Consider the following 13558-nt stretch of genomic DNA (forward strand, 5'->3'; position numbering starts at 1 on the left):
AGTGCATTTTGTGGCCACAGCCAAAAGGCTGCACTTTAGTCTGCACACGTTACAGCATCATATTGCATGTACTCCAAAATACAGTTATTAGGCAGACAGTGAAAAAGTCAATATCTTGCCATCATGTTTCCTTTTGGTTGACTGCTGACTCAAGGAGACAAGCCAAGGTCCACTCTGTGCTCTAAACTATGGAGATGCCCCAGACTTGATGTGCTCTGTGTGTGTGTGTGTGTGTGTGTGTGTGTGTGTGTGTGTGTGTGTGTGTGTGCGTGCACTTGCGTGTTAAGTTATTTGAGTGCTCTCTCTCTCTTTCTGCTCTTTCTATCCCTCCCTGTCTCTCTCTTTCACTTTCTTTCTGTGTGTTTGTATTGTTTGGGCTTGTGTGCAGTTGTGTGCGGGCATGCACGCATGTAGTTGTGTGTAGTTGTACACTGAAGCGCTTTTTCAGCTGCCGTGGTGTGTGGCTAATGAAGCACTTAGGATCCTCCCTCTGGTTCACTGGTTTATAGGGAAGGTTAGGACACATAGTGGTACAAAGAACACAACATTGGAAAGAAAAAAACAGGCTCACGACAAACGTAGATATGCCATTAGGATTAAAACAGTACGATAGCAGTATCAGAAAAAGTCACGGTATCACTTTATGTTATTATTATTGTTATTTGCCCTGACCCTAAACAAAAGAAATCTTTTTTTTAAGAAGTTTTTTTTTAACCATTTTTGTAGTATTTGTAATAAAAAATAAATAAATAAATAGAAAAAAGGACAACAGGTGATAGGAGATTCAATACCATAAATAAATGTCCATAGTGTAATGACAGTTTATTTTCATACCATGGTATAATGCGAAACCGTTATACTTTTGCAACCCGATATGCAATACATTTAATTGTGTTTTGGCTAATGAAGTATAACTATTTGACCACATGAAACCTACATAATGTGTCATCTTCCATCTTTACTGTGTCCTGTCTGAAATTTGGCAATTTCCCATTTATGTTTCTTCTTATTTTGCTATGTTCGGAACATTATTTAATATATATTGAACGAGAGTTAATCTGAGGTTAGCATTTACTTTTATTGGTGATACTGTTTACAAACAGTACCAACAATTCCTGTAAAGTAGCAAAAGAGCATTTATGCTATAATTGTCATGAATTGCAAGAGAATCATTATAATTTGTATCAAATGTCTATCGACTATTTTGCTGTTTAGGCATGTATGTCACTCCAGTGGTTGATGAGATTCATTTCTACTCTCCAAAGACCTCTGCTAATCATCTATCTCTTCTCCTCCTCCCTTCCCCATCAACCCTCCCCCTCAGGCTGCTGAATAGAATGGCCGCTGATGACCGGCACCTACCCTCCAGTTGTGGGTCCTACATCAAGACGGAGCCGTCCAGTCCCTCCTCGGTCATCGACACGGTCAGCCACCACAGCCCCAGCGGCAACTCAGACGCCAGCGGTGGCTATGTCAGCGCCATGAACAGCCACTCAAACGGCCTGGACTCTCCACCTATGTTCACGCCCAGTGGGCTCGGGGCCGGCACCTGCCGCAAGCGATATGACGACTGCTCCAGCACCATCATGGAGGACTCGTCCATAAAGTGCGAATACATGTTGAACTCCCTCCCCAAGAGGCTGTGCCTGGTCTGTGGAGATATAGCCTCGGGGTATCACTATGGGGTGGCCTCATGTGAGGCCTGCAAAGCCTTTTTTAAAAGGACAATACAAGGTATTTTTCTCCTCTCACCTCCCCCTCCTAACAAACACTCAATACGAGTTACTTCATCCCATGTTGCTGCATCACCTGACATGAAAACACCCTCCATACAAGACACCTTTGGCCTTACAAAAACACTGAAACATACTCAGTCCAAGCGATTTGCTATGTAAAAAAAATCACTGGAGTGTGAAAAATGTCTTCTCTACCTCTTGAGACCAGCAACCTCCATTAAAAAAATGTTTGTTTTGGATTACATTACAATGTACAGTGCCAAAGTACCACAGGACAGACTTGCAAACTTATACTCAAATTATCAAATAACTGCATTTTAAAAACACTGATTGTACTGGCTTTAAAAAAAAAAAACAGAAACCAGAGGAATATTTTGACATGGGACAGATCACAAATGTAGGTGATTACATCATCTGTCATGGCTGGTGGTGTATGCCGGCCATGACATCATCACTCAGAGGTCAGATTTGGTGGAGTGTAGGGGCTGTTTGCCCAGATGCCTTGGGGGGCTCAGAGAACATGCTTTATTATGTGTCTCCTGTTTTGTGTTTGCGTGCATGAGTGTGTGCATGCGGGGACTAGGGTGCGATTGGCTATCTGCAAGGCATGATGTATCACAGCTTCTCATTAGAGAGGCAATGAAAGGCCCCCCACTGTGAAACTCCGGCTCTGCTCCAGATTAATCAGTAAGACGGAGATATTGTTGAGCCTGGAAAAAAAAAATCTGCACAACAGGCACAGCTGCCCAGGTCTAAGCTGTGCCGGCTTAGCAGTGCAATAAATACAGTGGAAAAAAGTAGATAAAATAGTTAAAACCAAGCCAAAGGGTTTGAGTATGATGAGATGATTAAGAGTGGAAGAATTTGATATTTGGACTAAATGGCATGTTTTATCCATTGCTCTCAGTAAATTTTCATCAACAAATGACTGCAGGCATTATATGGAGATCAGGCTGTCTGTCTGCTTGTTAGGTGTTGATTTTGGACCCTACAGTCCTATCAGCTTTAGACAGTCTATGTACCTTTTGCAGGCAAACAAAAGCATTAGGCCAAATCCTCCTGTTTACCCATGCTGCCATCAGCAATCCTGTCTATTGACAAAAGATGAACATTTTTTCTCAAGTAACATAACTGGGCTTTTGTCCCCTCACTAAAAGTACACTGACGGCAACACAATGGAACAGAGAAAAGGCATCGGGGAAGAAAGAGACGTCTTAAGTGGAGCAATGGCCCAAACAATTAAGAGGAAGGTACATGGAAAAAAATTGAAAGCTCCTCTTTTTTTCCCTCGCTCACTTTGCATTGTCGATTTGAAATCCCTCTCTTTCTCTTCTTGGAGGGCTGCCTGTAATGGAGCTAATCTGCCGTCGTTTGTCCGAGCCACAGGAGTTTTGTCAATAACAATCAGCGTTTGGAAAGTGTAATTAAGGCCGAGGCTTTTCATTAGGAAGAAGGGAGGGGGCCGTCTCCAGGGACGGGCATGCCAATTAGAAACTCAGGCACGCGTCGCCGGGTAATTTCAGGGAAAGGAGGGGAAAAAAACCCAGGACTTCTTTAGATTGGAGAGGGACCCTGCTGCTCTTTCAGAGGAGAGGAGGAGAGGCTTAATGGCATAATAATCAGACAGGGGTCCCAGGCAGAGAAGGCAGGAGGACGCAGGGACTTTTTGGGGGAGGTGAAAGCCTTTTCCGAAATGATGAAAGAAACGCATGCAGGATTGCTGGAGGAAAATGTAGGCAGTAAATAGCGGGATGTAGAGCCCTTGAAAGAACGAGAGGGTGCCGTTGATGAGAACTGATTAATTAAAGGAATAACGAGGCAGTCAAGGGTGGAGTGTGAGACGGCCCTCTCTAATGAGAGGAAAACAAAGGAGCTGTCTTTTCCAGGCCTTTATCACATTGTTCTATAGCACTTAGGGCAAACAACATGCTAAGTTAATGTTAACCACGTACATGACAGTTTCTTTATCACCTTGTGCTCACCTTGTGTGTATTTTCTCGTCATACAGCAGCTAATTCTTGATAGGAAATTTGTGGTTGTTCTTTAAGATATGAATATAGAATGTTTTGTATTTATAATATAATAATAGTCTAACTAATATTTAGACTTTGAGTACAAATTTCGGCCTTTATTCACTAAGTAATTTAATCTTTTTGTTTCACTTTCCGGCCTCCCCTTCTTCAGCCAGTGCCCTTTCCTTTTCAACAAAAGCGGATGGAAAATCCATCTTCTGTCACCTATTCATCCAGTGAAAAGCCCCTTGAACTCTTACGTGGAGATAGTTACATTAGTCAAGTCCAGGCCCCAAATTAATGTCAGCCTGGATCTCCATCCATCCCAGAAATACCCCCATTCTCATTGCTCCCTAATCATCTCGCCTTTCCTGCACCTCACGTGCCCCACCAATCAAAAACATAAATCTCTTATTGAACCCTGTTTTCTTCCCATTTTGAACCCAAGCGCAAAAATTGACTGAAAACCAACTGAACTCAGTGCCCCCCCTTTTTTATATGAAGTAATAGACCTTGACAGTAAGCCTGTAAAAGTCAGTTTAGATTTTGATGAGAAATACCTGCCATTTTACTGTAATTTACTTACAAGACCTGACTTTCCCCTCTGTGCCCTGGCATGGGTCCTGAAAAGCCATAAAATAGATTGAGACAGATACTTATCAAGAGGAGAAGGAGGGAAATCTTTTTCTTCTCCCTTCACTCTGTAATGTTATTGGTAACCATACCATAACCTCTCTAAAGACAGATAAACCCGAGCATAGCCCTCGGGTTAAAGGGGTTCCCGCCAGTATACTTCATTTCGGAAAGTGAAACTGGCCTTGCTACTACTCTACAAGGCGCGATTTCCAGACATCATATCTGAATGACAAGGTTATTGTAAAACATTTAATAAGTGCACTCCCTTTAAATCAATGTTTTAATCTAATGTAACTAAAATTATACAATTCAAATCAGCACTTATGCGACATCTTGTTTAACTGATGCTCAGGAGACTGTAATGCTCCATTAAATGTAAAAACTTTATTTAAATCAGTTTATTTTACTTCTATCTGTTTAGTTATCTTCTGGTAAAAATAGTTGATTCATCCCTCGGGTTGACAGTTTTGAGACAAGTGACAACTACAGAATTATAACAGTGCTGTCACACTTTATGATAAACAGGTTTGGACACAAACACAGAATCAATGGAGGAGGCAACAGGAGGACTTTGATGGTTTAATAACCAGGAGTTCCAAGGCAGGAAGGTAATAAGATGTACCAAATTCCAGTAACACAATTTACTAAAAAAGACTAAATTCTCTTAGCTGGGACGCTCAAAACAGAATGAACAGAGCTCAAAACTTTTACAAACGTAGTCAGAAAAAATGCTTCTCAATGGGGAAACACAGACAACAAACTGACAAGGCACAAAGAGAAAGCCACAGACATTAGTTTGAAACAAACATTAGTTTGAAACGTCACATGTGGATGTGCTATTAAATTGCACTCAAGGGAACTAAAGTGTGCAACTTTTTTTCCAAAATATTGACTGAACACAAGTTAAATTAAAGGCTTGTTACAACTGTGGTCACAAATGTTGCTGAAAAAACATTTCATAGCATCAGACATTATAATTTATTGTCTAGTTTTTGCAGGTGCATTAAAAGTCAAAACAAGTTCTTATTCTTCTTTGGGTATTTTTCTTCTTTTATCACTATGAGTGTGTATTAATAAAAACAATAGGCAAAGCGAGAGGTCACAGAGATCAGCTGAGAGGCGTTAGGCATGTTTTGAAGTGGGACTTAGTGTATGTATAGTGATACTGAAACACTCCCTCTCCTATATATAACCTAAATGTAGAGATGAAAAATTAGTTAATCCACCCCTCTCTCTGCATTGAGCTATGAGAAGCCCCCTCTGACAGATCGTCAGATGCACAGAGGACTTGACAGGACAGGTGGACGCAGTAGCGGAGCAGCGTGTGAGTTTGTTTTTGTTTCTGGAGTGTGTGATATCAAAGGGCTAACTCTCTTAGTTAGCCATCAGGTGTGGTTTGTGCACGTGTCCCCGCCACCCCTGAGAACGGGGAGGGGAGGGGAGGAGAAGGAGAGAAAAATACCTCCATAAACACAGCGTCCTCAGGGGACACGCAGGGTCAACTGTGTCGGCGTGCAAGCAAACCTGCAACAGCATGAAGTGGATAAAGTGATAAGTAAAGATTTTTCAGATTTGCAATCAAAATCAGTGTTTCTTTTATGTATTTAGTACTTAACATCGCAGCAAATTGCTGATTGGTTAGTGTATAATGGGAACGCAAACCAAAAAGACCTCCATGAATTGATTCCAGCACAGGATGGCACTGATTGCCTCCTCCCAGCATATGGGAAATGGATAGCATTATTATGGTCTGCTTCTGCTATGACAACAGAGAAAACAGACAGAGGAAAGACAATCAGAGCTCATCAGCCGCTTCCCTCACACCTTTATTTACCCCAATCCCAAAGAGATGAAGAGAATTAGCATAATGATTTCTAACCCAGATATAAGGAGGAATTTCTAATTATTTATAACATCTTGGGACCCTCCACTTGATCTGTCCAATAATGTTAACATAATTGCATAAGTTGTCAAAGGATGTTGGAGGGCTAGTGGAGGAACGCCCGCAGAATATTACACAGCTCTCTGTTTCTCTGTACAGAAAATATGGGGCGAGGGTCAGAGCTGTGGAGCAGGGACAGCATGTTGGGATGCAATCCGAATGAGTTTGTGGATTTTTTTTTAAACATAGAGCAAAATGCTTTATCTGTTAAAGGGGTTGCTGTACAGTTTATGTTTTTTTTAATAGTTTCAATAGAAAATATATTCTACTGACATATTATCTACTTACCTGACTCCCTAAAAACCTGGTGTTTCACCCAGATGGGCTTGATTTTGCTGAATGTAGCGGTGCACAAATTGGCGAGCTCTGCAACCATCTCAGCTTGTGATACCTTATATGGTCACCTGCGTGCACATTTGCACGATGAATGATTTTGGTTTGATGAAAATGAGAGGTTGAACTGAGTGGCAAAGTATGAACTGGTTTTATTTCTAAAGCTTGGAAAATTAGGCAAACTAGTCTGAATAATACACAAGTATGAAGGTATACAGAATACAGTATTCATGCTTTCTTATAATTGGTATATTTGGTCTCACATTTATGTAAATGTAAACTCATAGTCTGCCCTGTAAAGCTGTTTGGGCCTCTACTGATGCAAAATACTACACTGATATCAGAATACAGAGACGCCATCTAAGCAGATTTTGGTTGGTAGACATAACTTAGTCCATTTTAATGTGAATATGTTTTAGTAGCAATTTGTTGTACATATTTTACACGTTATAAGGTAAATTTGAGTATTTCTCAGCAGTCGGTTGAAAATCTGCAGGAGAGTCTAGATCTGGTTGCTTCCATGCAGCAGTGCAAGAAGAAAAAAAACAGTGTATCTTCATCAATCAATAATCACAAAAACATTAAATAGTAATCTCTATTTTAAGTTAAAATATGGAGTGAGGTCTCCTGTGGGTTTTATCTTAAGGTTAATGCAAAGATTAGGTGAATAAACAACATCATGGTGTCCCATAGCTCACCTGGTTGAGCATGCTAAGGCTGTGTCCTTATTACAGCAGACTGGGTTTGATCCCTTTGCTGCACATTGTCCCCTCTATCTTATCCACCCTTTTCTTTCACTCTTTGTCAATGAAGGCAAAATGGCAAAAATATAATCTTTTAAAAAAGGCATTTTGGGTAATGGTTTTTCTAGCTGATTGATAAAGTGCCGTGATGGCCCAATGCAAACCAATGAGAGCACAAGTCAGGCACACAACAGTCTGTGTGAAGCAAGATGGGTAAGACACAAAGTTGTACAGAGTCCCGTTGTATTTTGGTGGATGAAGACATATTGAGGTAATTATGATTAAATTACATTTTTACATTACTCAACAATCTATTTCACCACTCAGACAAAGAGATAAACCCCAGGTTAAAAGAAAAGTTTAGGAAAAATCCCAATGTCAAAAGCTTTTAACTGAAAGCCCATTCAAAACGAGGATAATTCAAATTCCTGGTCTGAAGCGACCATTATATTGAAACCCTTTATTGAAAACCCCTGAATACAGTAAAATGTAGGGAATCAGAAGAAGCGGAGGCAGTGCCTCACATCTCCTGCCCTTTCTGCTGCTAATGCTAGAGTAGAGCAGAACCGGCTCTTTTATTGTGCGGCAATGAAACTCTTTTTCATTGCTCCGTCCTGGAATCAGACGCTGCAGCTGAATAATGCATAAGGCCTCTTGCCTGTACACAATGTAAATAGTCAACAATGGCTACAGTGGTAACAACAGGTTTGGGTCTGCTGGAGTATTATGTAAAGTGGTCAGGGGCAGCGTGTCTGGCTCTCTAGCCTGCTATTGAGGCAGTGGCAGGCCCCTCTGAGCGCAGGGGGACACGGCCTGCGCCCGGGGCCCGGAGGGGACACACACAGAATTAATGAGGCCAATTTAGTGTTGGACCTGGGTGGCGTCTACTGATGGGTCCTGAAGGACTATTGTAGTTTTAACTTCACCCCCCACCCCCACCATCTACCTCTTACTCCCACCTTCTCCTGCCGCAGCCCTCAGTGCTGGAAGGCCCTGTGCTGGCTGGAGAACACCTGAGCCGCCAGAAGTGGACTCTGTAGGAATGGTTAACAAGGGCCCATGGCTGGATGGCAAACGATCATTTAATGCAGAAAATCTGAGAGTGCATACTTGTGTATATTACATCAGTAGCAGGACCTGAATTATAACTAGGGTTCTTCTTAGTGGCTGATGTAATGCTCCCACTCCAGTATTCTACCGAAATATTTCCACCATCATTTTGTTTTAGATTGAAATATTTTGGATCTTACCGTTTTTAAATCTTAAGCGACATCACTTTTCCTGTGCTGCCTTCAGATGCCTTCCACAAATGTTTGAACCCTGAGCACTTTGGTGCAATTTCTTTCAGGCAATGAGCAACTTGGTAAAAAATGATTTACAAATTGCAAAAAAAAATTAGCAGATTTGGAAAATTATTTTTAAAACGCTAGGGAAAAGTGTCTAAGAAAAAAAAGCTAGGGAAAAACTATATGCATAATTTTAATAATTTCATATTTAAAAATATGTCACAGAAGTATTATTTTTTTTGAAGCATTTCTTCCAAGTCATTCTTTGTTGTTGTTTTTTGTTCCGTTCTGTTTTGTTTTACTTATGTTCAGGCAATTTTCTTCTACTTCTTATTAATTTGGTTCATTTCTTTTTTTGTTTCTCATTTCCTTCTCTCCATGTTTTTAAGTTAAGTGAAATCAAGCTATTTTGCCCAGGTTTCAAAGGCTTTTACAACTCTGGTTTGTTGGTAACCCAGTCTTCTTCTTCTTCGTCTTCTCAGGTAACATAGAATACAGCTGTCCTGCCACAAATGAGTGTGAGATCACAAAACGGAGACGCAAATCATGTCAGGCCTGTCGCTTCATGAAATGCCTCAAAGTGGGGATGCTCAAAGAAGGTAAGAAGAGTAAGAGCATTTTTTATTATTCTTGCACCCACAGATATATATGCTGTACGTATTTTGGTTTATGCTGTCATTTCACATTCATGTAAATAGTGAAATCACCTTTACTTTGATAAGGGAGCTTCTATTGGAGCATTTTAGGATCACATACTCATTGATAATTGTTTCCCACGCTGCCTCAGCGGTAAGTATGTTTCATCTACCAGCCCAGTGTGAGAGACGCATGCAGCTGGCTGGCCTCGGCACCAGTTCCCGGCCTCCTTTCCTTCCCCTACCTACACAGCAGTAAATAATGTGCAGTTGAGCTGGGGACGGAAATATGCTGAATAGGTTGATCCTGCTGTCTGAGTAATAGAAATGTAACCGTATTCCGCCTGGAAAGGCTCAGGCCGGGTCCCTGAGCACACACTGGGCACAGTCTCAGCTCTCCTCGGCATATTGATCCACTAAATGTTTTCCGAACATCTCGGCTCTCTTCCTGTGGATGGTTTTTTAAAGTCACGCCAGCAGGGAATTCAGTGACAATTAAACATGCTTCCGATGGATTTGTCTGGCTGGGTTTCTCCCCCCTCTGCTGCCTTGACTGAGTCCTCTGGGACCCCGAGGCTTGGCTGCTCTTCCGGGGGGGAGGCACCTATCCGTTCTCCCTCAGCCCTTTGCATCAGTGGATGCGATCTCACCTGCCTCTCTCTGTCTCTTTCTCACTTGTTGGTTGCTCCAAAAGGGCCAGACAAATGAATAATGAAAGATATGTTGCTTGGGGGTGAAGTGGCAGTATTATATTTATTCAAGCCTCCTCTGGGAGTAGCTCAGGGACTCTGTAAGGAAACGTTTTTTCCTCGAGTGCTGATGAGCGTGGGTCAGGTAGCACTTATGTTGTGCAAAGTATGATCGTCCCTTGTGTTTATACAGTGGTAAAAATACTGCTACATGGAAGCTCTGATGAATAAAATTCTGCATTCCAACTTTCAACTTCCACTTTTAAGTTCTCTGTCAAACTCTGCAGTATATAGAGTACGACCCACTATTATTCCTCCCATTATTCATTGTGGAGCAGGATTTATAGATGCATATATATCCGGTCGCCACCTGAAGCCAGAGTCATAGCCCGTATGGATCTCCACACAGTAACAGAATCCCTTGGACTGCATGCAGCCAGATAAAGCCTCAGTGCCAGAAAGACAGAGTAATCGCATTACTATCTGATGAAAAATTTATGCCAATATATCATCTTGGAGAATAAGAGACTACAAAAATATGTAGCCGTGGCTATAAATGAATGACCAGTGTCAGGTCAGAGTAAAAAGAGTGTAAAACTCAAATATGCAGACTTCGGCTAAGCCCGAGGTTCTAATACTGCACACTTCTGTGTATTCAGCACATTCCCAGAATAAGAATGACCCTCCTCTTTTACACAGCGGCTGTCATCACCACACAGCAGCTATTATCACAGGCTGATTGAAGTCCTGCGCAGGTGTTGTCATAGATCCCTCTGAAATAACAGATTCCTGTCACAATCAAAATGATTATTATTAAAATGAACATATTTCTGAAAACTAACAGAGATGTGAAGTGCATTTTTCGCATAAGCTCTTCCTCGAGGCCCGGCACTTTTAAAGTGTCACCAAGACGAAATGGAAAGAGAGACACATGGTCTCTGTCCGGGGTAAGCTCTATGAAGCCGTCGGCTCAACGCCATGCTCAGGCCCTGGGTGTGGAGATGGCCACCGCTCATGTGACTGAGGTTGCCACTTACTTTCATTACTGCAGAAAGGTCACATTGTGTCTCAATGGAAAATCACCTAATTATAACTTTACAGCTCCAACAAAGTACACTGCTGCCCCCCAATGAGACAGAAGTTTAAATCCATCACTGTCTCAGAACGAATAGCATTAGACGTCTTCTGAGGAAGTGTGGATATATTTGTTTATGTTCTCAGCAGTAAAATTCATATCTGTATCTACCGAGCACACTCAAGAGTTGCAATCATAACGTTTACATCTCAAAGCGTGGTATTAGATGTTGGGAGAATGGTCTTCGAAGATCCGCAGTCTGATTCCAGGAGACCAACCTAAACCCTGTATTGAGTCGCTGTACTTTCCCTCGACTGTATAAAGGAGGAAGTGATCAATAGAAGGAAACGGATCAGAGCTTAGAGCAAAAGAGAAGACAAGATACTATTGAGAGATTGCATTGACATCATTCAGTGGCAGTTGCTCTCTGCACTGACTTCCTCTCTCCATCGTTCACTAGCACACAGATCCTTCAACACACATGCACACACACACACTAGTGCCGAAAAACAATGTTTCCGTAAAGTTACATATATTTTATCTACACATCTGCAGCATTGAGCAAATACAATAGAGTTTGGTTCCATTGTCCTCACCATGTAAGTGCGCTCTTTGTTAAGGAAGAGAGTATCCTGTCTTATTGTACTGTAAAAATGTGTGAGACTCAAGATCATTTGCTGAACAAAGGAGCAAAGTGTGTCTGCGCTGATATACAATACACCTCTCATTGTTCAGCAGGCTGGCATGCAAAGGACAACCACATCCCACAATAGCCCCATCATAGCCACATACACAACATACAGGACATAAACCACACTACGCTCACATGTATAGTGCCTGAAATACTAGACACGTATATGTCCACATGTGTTCCAGGCTGTCCGTACCAGTAAAAGGAATCCGTCTGCGTCCAAAATGCTGTAATGGCATTACTAAAGTAATAAAGAAGCACAATTCTGTAATTTAGAGCAATCTAAAGAGTAGTTTAAATACCATTTAGTCATTTCAATTAGCAGTCCATGCAGGGATGTGAGCTCACTGGGGATATTGTAGCTAACCTGTAAATGGACTATGTGACGAGGGTGCAGCCCCTGGGGTCAGCAGAAGGGGAGGAGGGCAATGCGTGACAATTTTTCCGCTACCCTCGCTCATCACCACTCGTGATTAAAAATGCTGCGACACACTTACAAGCATGCAAAGCTGGCAACAGGGGCCCTTTGAAATAGTGCTGACGGCAGTTTAGCGGGGCGGCTTCCTTGAAAGGCAAGGTTCACCATGCCTTGCCATGTGGCCTTCTGATTTTCCCAGCTAAAATAGGGTCCGCCTAAGCCCCCCTTGGCATTGCCAACCATCCCAGACATCCTGACACTTTCCCCCATGGAGAGACACCCAGAACAGGTGAGAGACTCAAAATAAGGGCCCCTACCAGCATGGCCGGCCACACAAAGTGAGTGAAGACAGGCCCTTTTGTAGGAGTGAACTTGGGAGGGGATTATTATTGTTTTTGGAGAGAAAGAAGAGCCCTAGGTCAGCTGGCCCCAGCCCCCACCCTGAGGCCTGCGCTAATCCGTGCACAAATGCCAGCCGCCTTGGCCAAAAGCCCTCTCCCCCTGCACCCTGCTTTGAAGAGATGATACCCGAGCTCACCCGCACTGTGTAGTGGGCCATAAAACAGTGAGATGACTTTGGATGAGGTAGTACTCGACTCTCTTCACACATTTATAACACTCCTACTGTTTACTTTGGAGAGAGCACAACAGAGTCAGAAGCTTCGGGTGCCACCAAAGGGACATATGAACCTCACAAAGGCCCCCATAAAGTCCCGGCCGTAGCGCCCGACGGCATGAGTGAGTGAATCCGTCTAGCTGCTCTTAATCACTCCCTCTTCCTCTCTGCCTGTATCAGGCCCTGTTGGACAGTAAAATGAGACAGGTTAGTGCCAAGCTTTAATTCCTGTCAGCATCTGTTAATTATGGCCAGGACTGTTCTAATTAAAAGAGGCACCCATCTACCTTCATCACTGGCTTTACACTGGCTGACACAGCCACATGACTCAGAGAGGATCATGGAGAGCGGAGGCGCAGCCAACTGGCAGAGGCCGAGCTCATCGGGAGCGCCGGAAGAAACCGTAGAAAGTGGTGACATCACATTTGACAATGAGAGGAATTTTCCATCCCTACAGTAGTAACGGCAACATCTCAGCTGCAACTTTTAAACCCAAGCGACAAGTGGAGGGTGTCTGATGTCTTTACAGAAAAACAAAAATCTGTCTTTAAGTGTTAGACATAAAAAACGAAATTGTCATGGTGTGTGTAAAAGCACAGGTAGTCGCCATCTGATGATTCCCTGGTGCTTACTGGGAAGGATGAGGCTCTAGTGGGAATTGGGGGTAATTAGGTTAGTGGGTTGTCAGTGTCAGGAAATTGAAAGACAATCCTAATCAGATTTGTGTTTCTAGGGAATCAAATAAT

At 42.5% G+C, this 13558-nt stretch overlaps 1 protein-coding gene across 1 annotated transcript in view; it reads left to right on the forward strand.

The window, feature by feature from the left end:
- The window catches only part of esrrb (estrogen-related receptor beta), a 44251-nt gene that overhangs the window by 14058 nt on the left and 16635 nt on the right, over nt 1–13558 (forward strand). Inside the window, exons 3-4 of the mRNA XM_042500874.1 lie at nt 1325–1734; nt 9171–9287. Coding sequence (XP_042356808.1) covers nt 1325–1734; nt 9171–9287 — 527 coding nt within the window. The remainder of the gene's footprint in view (nt 1–1324; nt 1735–9170; nt 9288–13558) is intronic.

Source organism: Plectropomus leopardus, chromosome 14 (genome assembly GCF_008729295.1).
Source record: "Plectropomus leopardus isolate mb chromosome 14, YSFRI_Pleo_2.0, whole genome shotgun sequence".
NCBI classification, from domain to species: domain Eukaryota; kingdom Metazoa; phylum Chordata; class Actinopteri; order Perciformes; family Serranidae; genus Plectropomus; species Plectropomus leopardus.